General features: G+C 36.0%; 3 protein-coding genes across 3 annotated transcripts; 2 read left to right on the forward strand and 1 right to left on the reverse strand.

Annotated features, from left to right (window-relative positions):
- Nucleotides 1-166: 166 nt before the first annotated feature.
- Nucleotides 167-20,247, forward strand: LOC106135083 (sphingosine kinase 1). Its single transcript, XM_013335273.2, has 3 exons — nucleotides 167-1,062; nucleotides 12,704-12,803; nucleotides 16,315-20,247. The coding sequence occupies exons 1-3, from the start codon at nucleotides 188-190 to the stop codon at nucleotides 17,164-17,166; spliced, it is 1,827 nt and encodes a 608-aa protein (XP_013190727.2). The 5' UTR covers nucleotides 167-187; the 3' UTR covers nucleotides 17,167-20,247.
- Nucleotides 5,590-10,143, forward strand: LOC106137319 (uncharacterized protein K02A2.6-like). Its single transcript, XM_060946679.1, has one exon. The coding sequence runs from the start codon at nucleotides 5,780-5,782 to the stop codon at nucleotides 9,827-9,829; it is 4,050 nt and encodes a 1,349-aa protein (XP_060802662.1). The 5' UTR covers nucleotides 5,590-5,779; the 3' UTR covers nucleotides 9,830-10,143.
- Nucleotides 20,248-20,274: 27 nt separating the features above from the next.
- LOC106135084 (ankyrin repeat domain-containing protein 54-like) lies at nucleotides 20,275-21,660 on the reverse strand. Its single transcript, XM_013335274.2, has one exon. The coding sequence runs from the start codon at nucleotides 21,423-21,425 to the stop codon at nucleotides 20,640-20,642; it is 786 nt and encodes a 261-aa protein (XP_013190728.1). The 5' UTR covers nucleotides 21,426-21,660; the 3' UTR covers nucleotides 20,275-20,639.
- Between the last annotated feature and the right edge of the window lie 209 nt (nucleotides 21,661-21,869).

Consider the following 21,869-nt stretch of genomic DNA (forward strand, 5'->3'; position numbering starts at 1 on the left):
ATGTTGCCAACTAATTTTGTTTGACAAAAAATAGGTATTGCTCTACCATCACAAGACCACTACCACGAGTTTAGACTTTTGCGAAAAATGAACGTGAAAACCCAGCTTTATTTGTTACTTTTTCAGTTTTGATTGACAATAATTCACATGGCAATACTTTTAGAGAAAATAAAAAAGATAAACAGTCATGGCGGATCCTCAACATGAGAAGGACGTCGTCGGTGTTGTGGAAGGTGAACATTCCGATTCAAGAGAGCATGTTTACCTCCAGGAAACATTTTATATACTCTCCAAAAAGAATGCAATGTTTCGGGTTAGACTTACATCAAAAGGATTATCATTGATAAAGGAGGCCGATGGTAGTTCGAAGGAACAGACAATACTATTGCGGGATATAGTCGGAAGCAAATGCATGAGGAGCAAAAGACGACGTCCTGGTGCGGGTTCATGTGTCTGCAGTTCGTTTGTAGGTGCCCAGCAGCTTAAAGTCGTGGACGAGAACAGTGGAGATCTAGATGAAAATGATGTCAGCGCATACCTGTATGTTTACGCTTACATCTTGAAGCGTAGCCGCCGTAACTTAAAACGAGAGCGTACTACAATAACATTACGCTTCAGATCATACGACAAGTATGAAGATAATAACAAGGAAGCCCAAAAATGGAGAGCTACGCTGAAGTGTTTGATAGGTGGACATCCAATTACATACACACCGCCTATAAATGATAAAAAGTTGTTGATTCTATTGAATCCTAAATCTGGGCCTGGGAAAGGAAGAGAGTTGTTCCAGACGAAAGTGGCAACTTTATTGCAGGAGGCCGAGGTGCCTTATGACCTGCATGTAACAAAGTACGCTCAATACGCGCGCGAATTTGTCAGAACAAGGAATGTTTACTCCTGGCGTGGTATTGTGGCAGTGGGAGGCGACGGAGTTCTCTTTGAGGTTCTAAACGGAATGTTCGAGCGACTGGACTGGCAACAGGCGCTTTCTGAAGTTCCTCTGGCTATTTTGCCCTGTGGATCAGGCAACGGCTTGGCAAAAAGTATTTGCCATCAATTCAAGTAAGCTTTATTTTTATTGGTATTTGTGTCTGCTAAAAATAAGCTATTTAATATGAGGAATGGCCAAATAAAAAATTTTCTCATTTAACATTCTATCTTGAAAACTACAACAGTTTCATTCACCTGTAACTATGTTTTCACTGAATATATTGCTTGTGCAGTAAAAAAAACTTACTTACAACCATGGCTACCAGGAAGGTTACCTATTGGGACTGTGTAAATATTGTTATAATTATCAACTGCCCTAACAACTCCTGTATCTCCAGGTAGCCTCTTATTTGCTTATTTATTCTTTAGTGTAACTATTACAATTTGTAATTTGTAAATTACAATATGGGGATTGTTTGTGATTGCAGTTTATGATAAGACCATCTTTTGAATTAGGTAAATCTGGTAAAAAAAGCACTACCAAAATCTTTATATGGAGTGTGCGCTGGCCACTCGGTTGATAATATCTATCTCGGTATGTGATGAAATGTATTTCAAAAATATAGGTTTAAATACATCTTTAAACACAATATATCTAACTTCAAACGTAAAACATAAGGTAAATTAAAAGGTGCATTTTGAGCATTATTACTACACAAGCATATTAATCCTTATGATTAAAGTTTATTTCGTCATCGAGATAATTTTATGAAGATAAATTTTGCTCTTTACAGCACATTAATTGGATTTTTATGTAGATTCTGAAATATTTTAAAATTAAAATGAGCGCTCAAAATTATTTTGAGTAGTAAGGTATTGTTGACGACGGGCTTAGAGGTGCCGTGTCGGTGATTAAATGTATACTATGGCTAAAGGGTATGGGTTATGAATAAATTTTGATAAGTGAGAATATATTACTTATAGGGAAAAATTATTGTGATGAAATTACTCTGCGGGTGTTTATATATATTTTTACTATTTTAATTTCTCTCAGGAACAGTAAATAATCATTTTCTACCTTGAAATATGCCTTGTATATTAAAATAATGCAATATAAACTATCCTAGAATGTTACGCGTTTAGAAATAATTACTAATTTGATGCAAAGATTAACAATAGTGTTTGAGTGGATAAAGCATGAAGAGTTATATAGTATCGTTGAGTTAGTATCTCGTAACACAAGTTTCGAACTTACTTCGAGGCTAACTCAATCAGTGTAATTTGTCAAAAAAAAAAAAAAAAAAAAAAAAAAAAAGTTGCTTTTGAATTATTTGTTTGTTGCAACAAATAATTCAAAAGCAACTGAACCGGTTTAAATGAAAAAAAATTGTAGAAACTGGGACTAGGAAAATGCAAAGATAGTTCCATGTAAATGTTGCTTCAGGGCGTTTTTGATAGTTTATTAAAAAGAAGAAACATCTATCTACATTACTTTTGAACATTGTATAAGTCATATTTATAAATTTTGTGATATTGTTATCATACATTATGTACTTGCTCAATACAATTTTAGAGATAAGGGCAGCGAAACTGTTTATCCATTAACATATTATGATTACATGCTTTATTTATGAAAAACTTAATCTTTATCATTTTAGTAGGTGTTTCAATGGTCTACTGATAATTAGGTATAAAAGTCAAAATCATACATAAATACACATAATCAGTCTGTATCCCTTACAGGGTAGACAGAGCCAACATTCTCGACAGGTCATGTTCAGCTGCATAGCTTAATGTTGGATTTAAGATTCAAAGAGTGACAGATTGCTAGCCCCATTGCCGTAAGGGATTCCAAGTTTATAAGCCTTTCCCTTAATTCACTTTTACAATCTTCATGGGAAAATAAGCAGCTGGAACACATTGTGCTTTCTTACACCTGTCAGAACAGCATGGAAGCTCGCCCTAGATGTATGTTTTCCTTCCCTTAGTCGATTTCTACGACATCTATGAGAAAGACGTAAGGGGATGTTAAAAAAATATATAGGAGAATTATTACCACAAAATCTGTGAAATAAAGCGCAAAGATAACAAAAATTTACAATATTTGCAATATTAGTATGGATGTGGTATAATAAATACTGCACTTAGCATAAATCTAAATAAACGTGACATGAATTGGCGTTTATTATCTGTGTAACAACCTTCATTTTGGTATTTAAACCATTTGACGATTTTTATTTTAACTCTATAGTTACTAAGAACTTAAGTAATTTGAAACGTATAAGAACGTATATTTATTAAAAATGAAATATTTAAAATTTAATAATAAAATTAAATAAATTTGTGTTCTTTATTGGTTCGCCAAGAATTAGGTGTATCAAAACTTTTGAACTTTGTTAATTTAAAACAATGACTCATTTTATCAGATCGGGTTTTTTTCGCGACACAACCTAAGGTACCTAGGTACTTACCTATTATATTAATAAGGAAAAGTATGAGAATACCTACCTACCCTAAGTCTTTTGTTTTGTTTTTTTATTATTTGTATTCATATGGGTATTAGCCCCAACAGGTGCCGTGTGGTTCCCGGCACCATTACAAAAAAGAATAGGACCACTCCATCTCTTAGGTTTAAAGAACTTTATTTCTCATAAGAATATACATTCACTTAAAATGAGATAACAGGTAGGTAACTAAAAAATAATTACATGCATAAATTAAAAATTAAGTACTGGTCGCGATGTATAGCTTGAGTTTCTTTTTAAATATATTAAGACTGCTACAAGTTCTCAGCTCATTTGGCAACTTGTTATATAGTTGTGCTCCCTCAAATATCCCTCTTTCCCACGGATGTCGTAAAAGGCGACTAAGGGATAGGCTTATAAACTTGGGATTCTTCTTTTAGGCGATGGGCTAGCAACCTGTCACTATTTGAATCTCAATTCTATCACTAAGCCAAACAGCTGAGCGTGGCCTATAAGTCTTTTCAAGACTGGTGGCTCTGTCTACCCCGCTAGGGATATAGACGTGATCATATGTATGTATGTATGAGATTGTGTTTTGTGATTCAATATTTTATACACCTCGGATACTTTGCTTAAAGTAAAGAAAATCGTGTGCTGTAATTTTTGTATTCTATAGGCGTTCCAGTAGGTACCTTTATCAGTATGTAAGACATCTTGCATCTACAACAATCATAATTTATTCCAATCGTACTAATGAGAGATACGTTTTTCATTTGGTCCGTTCACCTTCACAATTTGAAATATCGTGTGCTATTGAGTGGAGGAGACAAACAAGATAAATCCTTTTCAGTGATCTAGATAACACTTTTAATTGATATGTCGTAAGTAAAATCGTATTTATTCGGCTTTATCTGCGCATAATCAGATAATAATCGTAATTAGCGGCCATGGAATGTGGACTCACTGTTATAAAATCAAGACTACAGGTTTTAGGGATTATTCAATAAAACATACAAATCTCCTATTTTTATGGGTTTGTTAAATTTTTTTGCTTTCTTATTTTATTAAAGTAAATAAAATCTGTAATTATTTCAAACTAAATATGTAATGGAATTTGTAAAAGGCGACTAAGGGATCTCTTTCAGGCAATGGGCTTACAACCTGTCACTATTTGAATCTGAATTCTATCATTAAGCCAAACGCTATTCGTGGCCTTTCAGTCTTTTAGTGCTCTACCCCGCAGGGGATGTAGACGTAATTATAGGTTGTTATATTACATATGTGCAAACATCGGTGTCTTACAATTTTATTAAACTGAAGAAAGTTTGCATTGTCGTGTTTTAACTCAAAATGACACGTCTTGCCGAGTCATCGATTATGATATATTTTTTTAAACTTTTCCTTCTACCCACAAGAATTAAGCTTTGACAAATGTCTGTTTTATAGCCAAAATACGTGAAACTAACCGGATTTTTAACTTTTATGTAGGATCGAAACCCTGTAACTTCAAATGTATCAACATTAATCAATACATACTTCTGTATGCCTTGACAATCACGCTGATCTATTTGTAATGCATAATGAATATGCATTGTAGAACTTTTCCGTGTTATAAAATAACTGTAATATTACAAACATTAAATATTCGTAATTCATTTAATAATCCATGAATCTCTTGATGCCTTTCTCAAAATTCTGTTTGCTTTTTGTACACTAAAGAGATGCATTACATAAGTAAATTATTTTGAAAATGATTCCAGCAAATTATAACGTGTATACGTACAGTCAGAGCCAGGAACTTCCATATGGTGTTGGTTGTTAAGAGTTTAAAATTAATTTGCAATATTTGATGCAAGAATTACTATATTTATTTCGCTTTCTCTTTGTACTGGTAGATAATGCTTCTAGCATTAAGTCCGCCAATTGTATTTTGTACAATAATGTTAAATAAACATTACATGCTTCGTGAAGGCTTCGTGATATCTCGAACGTTATTTGAAATGGACTAGCTGCTCTCATGAGAATTACCAATTAGTAGATTGTACTGTATTAGTGTGTTGTGTATTGTAGCTATGAACGATAACTATCTGTATGTCCATTTTCTTGTTCATTTTTATTTCGTTTATATAACTTAAATTTCGTTTCATATATTCAAATGTGTTCACGAACTATAAAGATTTGAAATAACTGTTGTGATTATTATTGGTGCATGTCATTTATTTGTGGGTATTGAATAAACAAATTAGTCTTGGTTCAACCTGCCTTTCAATTACGACATGGTGTCAGGTGTCGTCTAAAATAATTAATTTTCGGTATAAAAAGTCGACTTTAAGCTAAAATTAAGTGTTCGTACGTAGAAAAAGTGATAGTGTTTTATTATTACTATGGAACACGCGCGTCCGCCATCGGAATTATGCCTAGAGGGCGGGCCGGCAAACCGCGCTGACGCGTGGCGAAAATGGTACAAGCAGTTTTTGGTGTTCCTGAAGGCCTCGGGAGTCTATAAAGAACCGACAGATGTACAAGCCAGTCTCCTCATTAACCTGATAGGCTCAGAAGGTTACGACGTATATACTACGTTTAAATTCGAAAAGGAGACTGATCGGGAGAATTTCGACAAGTTGGTCAGCAAATTTAATGAGCATTTCGGTACGAAACAAAATACTACCATGGCTCGTTTCAAATTTTTTACAAGAAATCAAGAAAATGGTGAATCTGTCGATGAGTACGTCACAGCATTGAAAATACTTTCGCAGCATTGTGAATTCGAGCATCTCGAAGAAGGTCTGATACGCGATCGTGTTGTTTGCGGGGTCACCGATGGAAAAATACGTGATCGATTACTGAGAGCTGAGGATCTGACCCTCGCACGAGCTGTGAAGATTTGTCAAGCTAGTGAGATGTCTACAGAGGAAAAACGGCAGATAGAAGGAACCAAGGCGGTAACCGACGGGGGCGCGTCGTCGGCAGCCGTGGACGTGGTGTACGGCGGCGCAGGCGGACCGTCGCGAGCGGCGCGTGGCGGCTGGGGCCGGCCGCGGCCGCGGGGCCAGCTCCGTGCGGCCGGCGCTCGGGGAGCGGCCACTGCAGGCGGCCGACGCGGGGCAGCTTCTAGGAGTGCGTGTCGGGCTTGCATGAAGGATCAGTGTGACGGAGACTATAAGTGTGCGGCTAGAAATGCTCAATGTTTTTGGTGCAGTGAACGGGGACATTTTAAAAGTGCATGTCCTAAGTTAAAGAGCAGAGTATACCAAATTGAGGAAGAGTTATCAACTGACGATTCAGATTTGTACTACGTCTCCACGGTCGACAATTTCGGTGACGGTATGGACAGCCACAAATGGTATGAGACTTTATTTTTATATGGTAGTGATTTAAAAGAAAGATTTAAGCTAGATACTGGTTCGGATTTAAATGTAATGTCCTTGAAAACATATTGTAAATTGGGTTTGAACTTATCAGAGTTAACATCAGATAATACGAGAGCTTTATCGTTTTGTGGCAATTTTATTCCTATTGTTGGATCATGTTACATCAATTGGTTTTATAAAAATAAAGTGTATAAATTACGTTTCATAATTTCTGAACACGACTGTCAAAATGTGCTGGGCAAATTTTCTTGTGAACAACTAGGCTTAATAAAACGTTTATATTCAATAGATATTAACCAGTATGATGATATTTTCAAAGGTTTGGGAAAGTTGCCTGGCAAATACAAAATAGTAACAATTCCGGGCGCGCAGCCGTCAGTCTGTCCCGTTAGAAAAATACCCGTGGGCGTACGAGATAAGTTACGAATCGAATTAGATCGAATGGAAAATCTAGGCGTTATTAGAAGAGTGACGCACCCGACCCCGTGGGTGAATGCAATCGTAGTGGCGGCGAAAAAAGATGGCAGCATTCGAGTGTGCCTCGACCCGCGGCCGCTTAATAGGGCCGTGCGACGCGCACACTACCCGTTGCCGACGCTCACTGATATCGCGACTAAATTAGAAGGAGCTAGGTATTTTAGTAAATTAGACGCTCGATCTGGATTTTGGATGGTTCAGTTAGATGATGATAGCGCTGATTTATGTACGTTTGGAACACCATATGGCAGATACCAGTATCTACGTTTACCTTATGGTATAAACTGTGCATCTGAAGTTTTTCATCAAAAAATACGTCAAATATTAGAGGGCTTAGAGGGCGTAGATTCATTTGTTGATGATGTCATAGTTTGGGGGTCTTCAATTTCAGAACATGACGAGAGGCTTAAGCTTTTATTAAATAGGGCACGTGATGCTGGTATTAAATTTAATAAAGAAAAATGTGAATTTTGTGTTCAAACGGTAACTTACCTTGGACATACCTTTAGCTCCAAAGGTATGCAAATAGATGAAAGTAAACTTAAGGCAATTCGTGACATGCCGAATCCGCAAGACAGGAGTTCATTAGAGCGTTTTTTGGGCATGGTAAATTATTTATCAAAATTTATACCACATTATTCAGAGATAGCGGCTCCTCTACGTATCCTTTTGAAAAAAGACTCTGTATGGAATTGGGACGAAGTACATGAAGCGACCGTGCGGCGTTTAAAAGAGTCAGTGTGCGCCGCGCCTGTACTGGCTTTGTATTCTGCGCGCGAGCCGGTGCTGTTATCAGTAGACGCGAGCTCTCGCGCGCTCGGCGCAGTGCTCATGCAGGGCGGCCGGCCGGTCGAGTATGCGTCATCAACACTCACCGACACGCAATGCAGGTATGCTCAAATTGAAAAAGAGCTGTTGGCGATCGTGTTTGCGCTCGAACGATTTCACCAATATGTTTGTGGCCGTAAAGATGTCACAGTGGAGACGGATCACAAGCCATTGGAAACGCTATTTCATAAGGCGTTGGATTCCGTTCCAGCCAGACTGCAGCGCATGATGTTACGTATACAGGGATACGATTTCAAGGTTACGTATAAACCTGGAAAATATATGTTCGTTGCAGACACCCTTTCGAGGGCACCTTTACCTGAACAGTTACAACAAAAAGTAAGTGATGAAATTTCGGAGCAATCATGTTTTCTTATAGAAAATGTTAGGTTTAGTGACAGTAAATTGAGTATGATAAAGGAGCATACAATGAAAGATGAAGAATGTCAGTTAATTATAAGATATATAAAAAATGGCTGGCCAAATTATAAGTATGAAGTGGATGAAAGAGTAAAAGAGCAGTGGTCGTATAAGGAAAGTTTTGAATATGTCGATGGTATAATATTTAAAGATAATTTGGTTTATATTCCATTTAAGTTAAGGTACGAAATGGTAAAGCGAGTTCACGATGGGCATATGGGTATAGATAGATGCAAACGGCATGCGCGGGATGTGATGTTCTGGCCAGGGATGTCTCGAGACATCGAGAGTGCAGTACGCCGCTGTGCGACGTGCGCCGAGAGGGTGGCGCGGCCCGCGCGGGAACCGCTCTTGCCACATCCTATCCCGAGCCTGCCGTGGGCTAAAATAGGCTCGGACATATTTCAGAACGGTAACAAGTATTTTTTAATCTTAGTCGACTATTTTTCGAATTATATCGAAGTTTGTCCACTGCTGAACATTACTAGCAAGACAGTCATAACAGCGATGAAGGATCAATTTGCAAGGCACGGCATCCCACAGGAACTGATAACTGATAATGGGCCAGCGTATGCCTCGAAGGAATTTGCTACATTTAGTAAGCAATGGGGGTTCAAACATGTTACGAGTTCGCCGAAATATCCGGTATCAAATGGACGAAGTGAGAAGGCAGTACACATAGTTAAAAATATGTTAACCAAATCTTTGTCATCTGGTTCTGATTTCTATTTAGGGTTGCTAAACCTTAGAACAACTCCCAGGGATGGAATTAGCTCACCATCTCAGTTACTTATGGGACGCAGGCTTAATTCCAGGCTCCCATCTCACGACTGTAAACTGCAACCCAGCCGTGACAACCGTGACGATTATAAGGCTATCACAAGCAAGCAAGCCCGCGACAAACAGCACTATGATAAACGAGCACGAGCGTTGCCGGAGCTGCGGGCTGGGCAACGTGTGGTGATGGTGGACGCCGGAGACAGGAAGCACGCGCGCGTCCAGGCGCGGGCGCCACAACCACGCTCCTACTTCGTAATAGACTCAACAGGAAAGCGGTACAGAAGAAATAGACGCCATTTAATTAATGTGGAGGCAGCTCTTTCTTCTCCATCCCAATATACGCCCGAGGAGCAAGAACATTACGAGGAAGAGGATTGGTCCATGGCCGAAAGTGAGGACAACGCAGATGATCCTACGTTTGTTTTAACCAGCGGGGATGGGTCGCGTCTCTCTGAGGACTCCCGGGGTGATATTTTGAAAGGCCGGTTAGATCGCGCGCGCAGACCGGCGGCTGAGGCGGCCCGCACTATTATTGCCAAACTAAATAGGGAAAAATAAATCATAATGCAATCTGAGCTTAAAATTAGAATTGTATAAAATTGGTATAAAAGATTGTACTATGTTACTTCACCCAAGCTGTTATTGTTAATTGTCCGACTTCATAAAATTAAATGTATGTAAGTATTTTTATTTTGTATGTATGTTCACCAATTTTCTTAGTCATTTTTTTTTCCAAATTTTCGATTAATATATTTTTGTTTAAAAGGGCTTATATATATCAGCGGTGATCCCATAAAAATTACAATGATAAGATTAGCCTTTATAAAAAACTGTAAAAATATACATTAATCTAGATATATAATATATATATATTAAGGCATGTAGTATTGAAGTCGGTTATATGTTTATTTTTCTTGTTTTTTTTTTTCTTCTATGTATATTATTGTTTAAGTTGCTGACTCATAACATAACAAATTATTTTAATTTTTTTTTTCTGTTAATTTTTTTTTGTGAGGGAAAGATGTTGTGATTATTATTGGTGCATGTCATTTATTTGTGGGTATTGAATAAACAAATTAGTCTTGGTTCAACCTGCCTTTCAATTACGACAATAACAATTTAGTATTTCACACACAAGAATTACAATAATACAAAAATATATCACGAACTCATAGTGGCTTAGAATTGACGTCAAAGATAATTACCAAAGGCATTTTTTGTTTGTCTTATGTGGCATACTTTATTGCCTACTAACTACTCGAGCAGGATCTCGGTTTTATAATTATGAAATTTGTTGATATGTGTTCACTTTACCAACTCTTTATCATTTTTGAGTGTTCGAAGTTACACCCTCCTCCCCCTATGCTTCTGGAACTTGGCTTTACTTATACATTACTAATTTGCGTGGCAAGTCATAAAGAAAAATAAATTTGTCATTTTCCCTCCAATATTTTGTAGTTTAAAAGAATAGTTTTACAGTAAGTAAAAGTTAAAAGTAAAGAAATGTAAGTATTTATTGTTTTCCGTAAAATTTTACAAATACAGAATGTTTAAAATTTTGATAATGCATTTAACTTAAAAAAATACTTTCTTCATGTGTAAGCTCGCCAATTTAGGTTATTCATTATCTGACCTTTAACCAGGATATCCCGGAGTTTTTACATTCGTCTAGACAATTCCTCTTCCACCGTTTCCATTTACAGTCTCCTTTTGTTTTTTTGTTGTTTTGCTAAGTCAACCTACTTACATCATCCCTAAGTACGAATAAATTTTTGATGTCTATTTCACCAAATGTAGTTACTGCTTTGCATATAAAATCAACTTATTGTGAAAATTTACTAAACACCGGCCAGTTTTCCTTACGTCAAGGTCGTCTACTCGGTCAGTTAACGTATTCCATGCAATTATTCGCGGCATTGAGAACTAACTTGCTGATGCAAAGTGCAATATCAAGATAAGCTGTATTTCAAATTTTAATGCATTCTATACATACTAAATCTCTAGAAAGGTGTTATGTACACTCATATCAATCTGCCTAAAATTACTGCATATTCCCCTCTATAACCCCGTCGTAAATTTTCATGCAGGATCACTTAATAAGCGGTTGACTGTGCACTAAAATAATTTTTATACTGGAAAAGGACAGTTCCCGTGGGTTTTCGATAAACGACAATGCACACGAGTGAAGCCGCAAGCAAAAGGTTGTAAATAATAGAAAGCTAACATTGTGACTCATCTTACGACGATTATTGCGTTGCCCAAAAAGGGTTTTTGGATAATGTCCCCAGTTTTTCTTTTCCAAACCCAAGGAGTCTTGCGGTTTGATACTAATTGTTTTGATAATTATCTTCGTAAATTTATTATCTGTAGACATAGAATGAAGAGATAGAATATAATAGAATGCATAAAACTACACATCAAACCATACAAAAAACAAACACTATTACATAGGTACCTTATCCACGGCAAACATTAGTATTTCATTAGTAGAATTGTTGTCATAACGAACTACGAAGTAGTTAGTAATATCTAATCACAATTTATCAAAGTTGTATCCGCCATACATATTAGTTTGGTCGCCTGCTGCAAATCCGATTTCTTATCTAGATAAGATATAGTCTGGCGCAGGGCGTTTTAGCTGAATAATTCGAGTAAAATAATATGTATCTTTCAAGTAAGATGAAATTAAGTTAAGTAATAAAGTTCAACTTCATAAGATTTCGAAAGCTCTATTTTGGAAACTGGTCGTTATTGAAAAATTCTTTGGGTACGCACCCGCTACTTGTGATAAGTGTTTTCAGACAACAACTTTAGGGGTAATACAAGGTGCTGTATTTTTAAGGAGTAAATGATTGTTATCATATAAATTTTATAACCAAACAATTATATAATTCGCTTGTTTTGTTTCTAATTGGAGTAGGCAGATTCTATGATCCGTATTGATTCCTCAATGTTCAATCGGTGCGTGCTCTTTATATATTCCTTCTAAAAAGCATTAGAGACTCTTTCATCAATCTGGCTAGGTAAAATAAATGCGTTACGTAAAAGATATCAAGGAGGTACAGGTTCAAATCCAACCGTGATCATGACACTTTTCTGAGACTGTTTATTAGCTTAGCATTTAGCCAACGCTCTAACGGCGAAGAAAAACATTGTCAGGAAATCTGAAAATTCAGGCAACTGGATGTTGGAACCATGATCCATTATGAATTTTTAGGCTCCCGGTTAGAATGGAATCGCTTTGTTAAAAACCCGACTTGGGTATTTAGGATCATGGTCAAAAATTGAACCTTTGTCTTCTGTCTAGAGAGGTGAAAATGTAATCGGTACAAATGCCCGAGTTCTAGTGATGTCGACCGATTTTCGACTTATTATCGATTCTAAGAATTCTAAGTATTTTTATAACGTGAAAACGTTTTTTTTTTGTTTCAGTGAACCGTACATTCCCCAAAACCTCACTGGGCTGTCCATGGCGCTAACCAGAGGTAAAACAACGCCCCTGGATGTAGTTCGAATAGAGACGAAGACGAAAGTAAGTATTTTCTTATAACTTTTGCGGATTTTTTGAATACTGTTGAAAAAGTCGTGTTTGACAGTATCCTGTTGTAATTGTATAGGTTACTTGAATAAAATTACTAAATAAATTTGAAGTTCGTGTGGGTTTCTTCGCAAAAGTGTAATTTGGAAACCATCGAATTGTTCAAAGAGATGGAATAACGATTTAATATAAAAATTTGGGTACATCCTGACCGCGTTGTTTTCAAAACTTAAATATACATAAACATATATTTGCGGAAAATTACGCGAAATTATCATTAATACAATTACCCTATGATAATTGGGTTCTAATTTAATTATGACTTGACCTACTATCTGTACGTACCTTTTTGGCTAGTTAGCGTAGTTTAACACTTTGTGTTGGATTTGACCCAATTTGTTCAAATACTTGCAGGATCTAAGGTTTTATTGCATACAAGCTGTGCCCGCAACTTTGTCCGCGTGGAATAGTTATTTTGGGCATTCAAGGATGAATTTTCCCCGTTTTTTATTCACATTTTCCATTATTTCTATGCTCCTTATAGTTGCAGCGTGATGTTATATATCCTAATGTCTTCTTCGATAAATTGTCTATTCAACGCAAAAAAAATTTTTCAATTCGAACCAGTATTTCCTGAGATAGCGCGTTTAAACAAACAAACAAACTCTTCAGCTTTATAATATTACTATAGATTGAACAGTCTCTAGTATGTTTAACGAATATGTCACCATATTGAAAATAAATACCCAGTGTTATCCAGCTGCTATGACAAATCGATGGTCAATACTTTTATTATCTGCCCATCCGGAGGCGTAAGAAACGACGTGAAACGGGATAGCAATAGTTTTACTATATATATATGAAAACTGCATCGCGCGCGATATGCTACGGGGGCAGAATATTACAAAATGAAGACTGTTGTGCTTTCTCGATTCCTGCTGGCTGCAGCAGAAAAAACCTCATGGAGGAAACAACACAGAAAATAAAATTAATAATATTTGTTCTTGACGTAGCAACCAAAATTACATCATAAGCGGCCATGCACTGCGGCTAGCTATGCCTAATAGCTGGGGACGTTTAGGTAAATTATAATATATATTTTTTTTACTTGAAATTAAAAGAGACTTTTGTTCAGTAACTTTTCCGGACGCCTGTATAATGCGACTTTGGGTGAATCATTGTAAGCACTAGCAAATCTCGCGGTAAACAAACGTTGACTCATTGACGGTTAGGCGAGTTTTATAACAAAGTGGTATTTTATTGCAACTATTATTTCTATAATGTATTTGTATTTAATACTGAGTAGGTAATAATAATTAAAGACTTGTCCTAAGAACTCCAAGGTCGACGAGATTCAACTGCATTAATTTCCCGGTAGCGAAGTATACAAGTTATTTATAAAAACCATTTTTCCGGATAATTGGAAGGTTGATTTACACTTTTTACACTGACAAAGATATCGTTAGATTGGAATCTGACTTGCGATACACAAACTACTTCTAGTAGTTCGTGGAAATTACAATAATTATGTGATAAGTATAATACATATTAGTAATACGTATAAAAAGTGGGTAAAACATATCCCACTATTAACAGGCCATGAGTCATAGCCAAAGGCTGTCTTATCATTAAGTTATACAATAGAACTGTTAGTTAATGTAACCGCATAAATTTTACTTTTGTTTATATTATTAGTAATTTTAATTAATTATAATATATCCATACGCAAAATACAAATTTTAAAAAACTAAACTAAACGATGTCTGTATTTGAAAGATATTGTCAAAAAATGAATATGGGGAATCTATAGTACAAGACCAACAGATGCCAAAAATATGATTTTTAGAATTTCTGTTTGTCTGTATGTTTATTCTCGCAAAACGCGAAAACTATTGCTCCGATTAAAATTTCGAAATCCACAGGGATATATTTAATCCGGAGCATTTATATGGCACCTTGTCAATTTATGATAAGCTGCGGTTGCTGACCACGACGATTCGAAAGTGTTTACGTAAAGTTAGCCACTCCAGTACTGGCGCAGTCGTAATATTGCCTGTCACTCATATTATTATTATGTACCTACCTCTTTAAGATGTGGAATGGATATACCCTGACAACTATAATGTACTCTAAACTTTATAATGGAAAGGTCAAAATGAGCCTCTATTGATTTTTGCAATTCTGGCGTTGTCTTGTCAAAGTTTTTCCACTTCCAATTCGAAAGCCAATATTAGTAAATATAGGACAACTAATATTATAAATGCGCATGAAGTTTGTTTGTTTGTTGCCTTTTTAAGCGATATCTTCGGAACTGAATTTCTTTGCGTAAATAAAATTTAACGTCTGGAGTAGGACGGAGTACTTTGCATTCCGGTAAAAACTATAGATTTGCGACCGAATCCTGTATTCTTTGCTGGTGGTGCTCAATTCGCGTGGGTTAAGCTGCGGGTAAAAGCTAGACATTTATAATAAAAAAATAATCCAATGATTTAATTCACAATACAAACCGGAAATGTAGAAAATATTTTTTTTTTTCGCAAAATTTCACACCATACACAGGACGCTCGGGGGAGCGCTTCAAACAAATAGGCACCCAAAATCTGCTGTAATCATAAAAAGAATAATCCAGCGCACTTGTATTATTCACGACATTGGAATACCCTCATGAAAGATTCAGATACCTCGTCGCTTCTCCCCAGATTAGAAATACAATTATTAGTAGCCCAGCCGTGTGAACTCCATTATTGGACTTGCTTGTCTCACCTTCTCTCTTGTGCTTCTGTGCCTAGGATTTCAGCAACTTTTTAATATAATTTAAACGCATTAACGGCTAAGTCTGGTTCCAAATTGGATCTCATAAAGTTTTGTCATCAACATCGCTTCCTATGTTATTTAAGTTTACGAGACCCGAAACGCGGCTACATTGCTAATTACGATTAAATTTATAAATTATCGCAAACCGAAGTATAACAATTATAATTATATTTAATTGAGATACTGACGAACCAGTTGATAAACTAACATTCAATGTAAAGTAGGTATGTACACGACCGATTTGTGTATTACGCAGTGCAATTGAGTTCGTCCGCCAATAAACCGCGAGCCCTCTAGCAACTCTAATGGCCTTATTTACTAGACGTTACATTGATATAACCTTATTATCCCTATCATAATGTCAAGGTCACAAGTGCAGCACTAATTAACTTGTACTTACGTTATATTAAAGAGACATGAATTACTTATATAGGTACTTTGGCAGCAAATGCATTGTTCATTCCTTATGTATATTTGAAGTTGAATGCTTATGTGATGCCTGCACCGGATATGATAGTCAATTAGTAAGGGATGTTACAGATTACTACTGACTAACCCAATCCAGGATCATAGTCAAAGCTGCACCGAGCGCCTCTCAAGAAAGGCGAGGATCTAACCGGGACTTTCGCTACGAAAGGAAGAGAAAGAAGAAGACAAAGGGATGTTACTGACAATCTGTCTCTATTTCCAGATTATGTTCTCTTTTCTCTCTGTCGGCTGGGGACTGCTTTCGGACATCGACATTGAAAGTGAACGGTTACGAGCAATCGGCGGCCAGAGATTCGCCGTTTGGGCACTGGCGAGGATACTAGGCCTGAGGAAGTACAAAGGAGTCGTTAGTTACGCGAGGATCAAGGACCTGAGTAATCTTCCCAAGCCCAAACAGCCGCTCACTCTCAGCCACAGCGTGAGTCAGGACGGCGCGTTAGATTCCCCCGATGCGGAAGCGTTTATAGATTGCGATGAACGTTCATCCGACATGTTCTCCAGCGCCCTGAACGGTAAACATCAACGGGTCGACTCGTGGTATTCGGTCAATTCTCGAAGGAGCGCATTCTTCAGCACCAGAGGTTCGGAATACCACAGCGTGACGAGCGAGAACTCCGAGATGCGGTCGCCGGTGCACGTGTGCATGCACGGCCCCGCCTCACATCTTCCCTCGCTCATGTCTCAGCTGCCGTCGCACTGGACACAAGAGGAAGGAGAGTTTATCATGGTGCACGTTTCGTATCAATCCTATATCGGCGAGGACTTTCTGTTCGCGCCGCGCTCCCAGCTGTCAGACGGCATCATGTGGATGCTGATCATCAAAGCAGGAGTGTCAAGATCACAACTCCTGTCGTTCCTTGTCAACGCAGACCAAGGTTTGCACGCAGAACACGACACGGAGTACATTAAAATGGTTCCTGTCAGTGCATTTAGGATAGTTCCCGAGGGTTCCGAAGGCCACCTGACCGTGGACGGGGAGCTAGTGGAGTACGGCCCGATACAAGCGGAAATATTCCCCAATATAGTAAATCTCTTAGTGCCGGACACTCAGTAACGTCCGAAATTAGTTGAAGGTGATGCATTGACTGAATTTATTTAACGAAATAAAACCGAGCCCACGAAAGTGCAATACAAAGGAATACTATAATAATATTGCCATTAAATTAATTAAATGGTTGTGCCACAATAATATCTAAATTAGCTAAGTACCAAAATTTTTAATTGATTGATGAATGATCATTCCGTTATACCTAATTGTTATTTAAATTGATTTAATAATTACATTTAGTCGTGACGGGGATAAAATAAGTTTTCATTGATTGATTTAATATGCTGATTGTGATAATTTTATTATAAGCGATACATTACAAATTACTTGAATTCACATTTACTTATATGTCGGCTACTAGTCAAGCTTCCTAAACGCAAAAGTGCCAAAATTCTGCACTATAATACGTTACTGTTATACAATAACGTTGGTTGAAGTTGTAAAGGAATTGATGAAAATTATAATTTAAATAAGATGCTCAAAAGAGGGCAATATACTACTTACTATAACTTGATCTTATTTATTTATAATGCTTAGCTAGAAGCTTGTGCATTATTGTTGTTGCATTTCTATAATTTATTTAAATATAAGAGTGTTATTTGGTTTGTATTTTAGTACCAGCCCACGTAGCAAGGCCCGCGCGACGCCGATTTTATTGCGCGAAAAACTGTCGCTGTTTCGTTTTTTTTTATGACTTAAAACGGGACAGCGATAAGACGTCGCGCGTGCTATGAAAAGGGGGCAGGGCTGCCTTTGATATTGTATTTATTTATACTTGTTTTTAAATCGCACTATCTATTTCTCTTAGCAGATTAGCCTTCTTGGCATTTTTTGTTTACAAGCGTACAGCAATTTGGCATGGTATAAATTTTAACGGAACAAAACAATCTATTTCCACGTAATCATTTTTTCCGTTGTCGGTGAACGGGCATTCGTTTTAAGTGTCGCTCAAAATGGAGGAGTATAAAATTGTCCCAAATTCCAATACATTTGAGAACACCCTGTTGTATTTCATAGTTACTTTTAAGATTTACTCCAAAGTGCAAAAAAAGGTATAGATTAAAAAAAATCCTTATGTGCACTGTTTTATCCTAAAAATACATATCTGTTTGTACTGAAAAACATTTAAGACTTAATTTTTGGTGTTTAATTATTAACAATAAATGAATTAGATTACTTCACCTTACATACATATGTACTAATTCTTTAAATTTTTATAAATCGTAAAATTTTTGTGTATACTTTTGTTCGTATTTGCTTTGTCAACTTTACCTAACATTCCTAATAAGATGATTTTATCACAATGTAAGTATTTAGGTAGTTCACATTTTTTAAAAAAATATTTGATCAATAACTAGTTTTTAAGTATAATTTGGGTTTGGGTCCCTAACTACTTAGTAGGTACTTATAAGAGGTAATTTTACAAAAATAACCAACTTTATTTGAAATTGAATTTCATTTTTGGACCATGAAAGAGTCTTGTTTGGTGTATAGTTCTTGCGTTCAATTCACAAGGTCTTGGGTTTAATTCTTGCCATGATGGAATATTGTTATATCCTAATATTGTATGAATTATCAGTATTATTGGGTTAGTGCCGAAAGTCCTATTTGTATAGTTGAGTTAGTTGGTTTTTTCTACACTCGATACTGAATCATGATACTAGCTCAATCTTCCTGGTTTTATTATATATTTAATAGACTTTGTCGACAATTCAACAACTTGAATTGTACATCGTTAATCCGCAGGGATCACTCCATCCATTTATTTAGAAGTCGTTGACGGTGAGTAAAAATACCTCTTCAAAAATTTCAAATGTATATATAAGCCGGCCGGAAACCACGAAATAAGCCAACCGTGCTACATGCCAAATGTTTTAATGCATGCATGCAAGGGCATGTAAGCTGTCGTTAACATGCTGTCTTTAGCAAAGTTGAAGTCAACCACTGAATGTAATCAAAAATATTCTCTGATAAGACAGAAACAGAATTTGTATTGTTTAACTGAGTTAATGCTCTTTTTTAATGATTTTGCCAGATATACAATAGCAGTGTTAATCAATTAATATATCGTTTATATTAAAAATTTCTGTGATAATAATAAATTTCGCCATAGACATTAATTCCGAGAATAGATCACATATAACCCCAGTTAATGCCTAATTTGTAATGTTATGTTATTTATTTTGATATGTGATAACTTTTTTTATATACTTAATTTATATGTTAATAAAAAATCGTAACTAAAATGTGATTTAACAAAAATAAATGAATTTTTGTCAAGTAGTAGATACAAAAGATGTGTTATAAAAAATTTCCCTAATTATTATGCAGATATACTAGGGCTGTGAAATAGTTTAGAGTATAAAAGAAACCGGAAATACGGTAAGTATGCACAAAATTGCAGAAACGAAATAAAAAATGAGTTACAAATGACTTCTTCGGCTTTAGTCCCGGTTGCATCGTTATCACTCTGTAGAAGAGCTCAGGATATGCCTTTGACCATGGATCCTAGATTGGATTAGAAATACTTATTACCATCTTAATTAAAGTTAAAAAATGTCGTCATAAATGCAATCACTCTTAATATCCAGATTCTATCTTAGTAATTTCATTTATCAGCACAGTATAAGAAGCACAAAATATTTTCTTTTCAACATTCTGTAGTGTGGATATCTTTAGCGCCATGGTTTACCAAGGGGTTTTAATAAGCAGCTTGCTTTTAAAATTAAAAAAAAATTGTCTGTTTTTTAAAAGTAGTTCTCAGCCGTGTTATCAATAATAAGGGCAATATTTAGCAGATACTGTAATAATCTTGTATTGAACTTAATCAGAATAAAGCAGTAATAATTCCACATAATATTGTTTGTTAGAGTATGTCATTCATATCTATTAGATTTTAAAAGTAAATTTAAGGAATATTGTCAGGATGAGGTTCTGTTTTCATGTAAAATTTGTTATTAAACTAATTGTAATCTACCAAGCCTTGGCCGAGACATATTATGATAGGTCTTCTATTTATAACAAATCACCTGCATTGTTGTAAAAAGAATGTTTATGAAACTGTTGTTAATAAATAATTTATAAAAATGTTTGGGTATTATTGAAACAACTTCATCAAATCAAAAACATTTATAACATATTATAATTCAAATTACATTCAAGTAAGCACAAGATACAGTTGAAATTGTGACACCTGCTGTTTATTTGTTGATCTTAATACTATCAATATTAATAAAATTGAGTCTTTATAAAAAGAATCTATCATATATAATATTCTACCAAACCAAATAATAATTGTTATAAAGTATATCATTACATTTAGGTTCTTCTTACAAAATCAAAAGATATTATGAAAGCTAAAGATAGAAAATTGTCTCATAACATTTACTTATCAATAATTATATCTACTTGTGAGTTATTATTATTATAGGCAGTACATTCCCTAAACAGTCTTGCAATTTTCCATGAAAATAAAAGCATTATCTTAATTTCAAGGAATCAAGACTGTCAAGAAGATTTTGTACTTCTGTGTCAACTTGTTCCCGTGTGCTCACTCGCTCTAACCTTTCTCGGAGAGACTCTAGATCACCCGAATCAGCTTTCTGTATCTTCATGTATTTCAACATCATTTCCACAACTAAACATATTTCATTGATAACTTGTTTAGTTCCTTCTGAAGAATGGCCAGTGGAACGCATTCTTATATGCTTCAATTTACTCTGTGCCAGTTGTAATGGATTGCGACCATGTCTATCATTTGAACTAACATCTGTACCAGCATCGAGCAAGGCAATAACAACTGGAATGTGATTTGTACAGGCAGCAAGATGCAAAGGTGTGTTTCCTAAAGAATCTTTAATGTTAGGATTGGCCCCATGTTTTAATAGCGTTTTAACAACATCTACATATCCCCAACATGCTGCCAAGTGTAAAGGACTTCGTTTATGCTCATCAGATGAGTTGGGATCGGCGCCAGACAATAAAAGCGTTTCCACAAGTTCTACATTATTAGTAGAGGCGGCAACCCGAAGTCGTTTGTTTCTGCGGGATCCACACCCGTATTTGAGCCTGCAGTGCCTAGCCTTTGTGATACATTTTATTTTCCCGATATGATCATGTCGTCCGTCGAAATAGTCAAGAGGTATAGCTTGTCCAGACAAGTTGATTGGGATAGCTGGGGGGTTGAATTCAAATATACAGTGGGAGTGATCAAAAATGGGATTATCGCTACTTTCGTTGCTCGTATCCACTCCTGAGTCAGCCATGTTATCAATAATTATTTACTTCGTCTAGTGGCAAAACAACATGATTTAATTCAAATCACTCACTGAATATATGTATAGAAAAACACTTCCTTAACTTAAAAACTTATTGGGTGTCGAATTCAGAGACAAATCAAAACAACTGAGAATTATTATGAATTATGTACTTGGACGGAGAAGGGAACACAAAGTCAAAGTGGACAAAACTAAAACGAGACATAACCCAAAGAATGTACTAAAGCATAGTGTTATAGTGTGGGGAAATACTTAGCCAACGCGTTATGGCAATATGCTATTATTTTTTTACCTAATTATGTTAAAATATATTTGTTCCAACTGCTGTTTCATATTAAAATTTCGTCGAGTGTTAGTTGCGAAATCGTTCATTATATTACGGACAGTGGGCGCTACTGAATTTCAAGCGCTAATATTTTATTTCAATCTGCT

Source organism: Amyelois transitella, chromosome 11 (assembly GCF_032362555.1).
Source record: "Amyelois transitella isolate CPQ chromosome 11, ilAmyTran1.1, whole genome shotgun sequence".
NCBI classification, from domain to species: Eukaryota; Metazoa; Arthropoda; class Insecta; order Lepidoptera; family Pyralidae; genus Amyelois; species Amyelois transitella.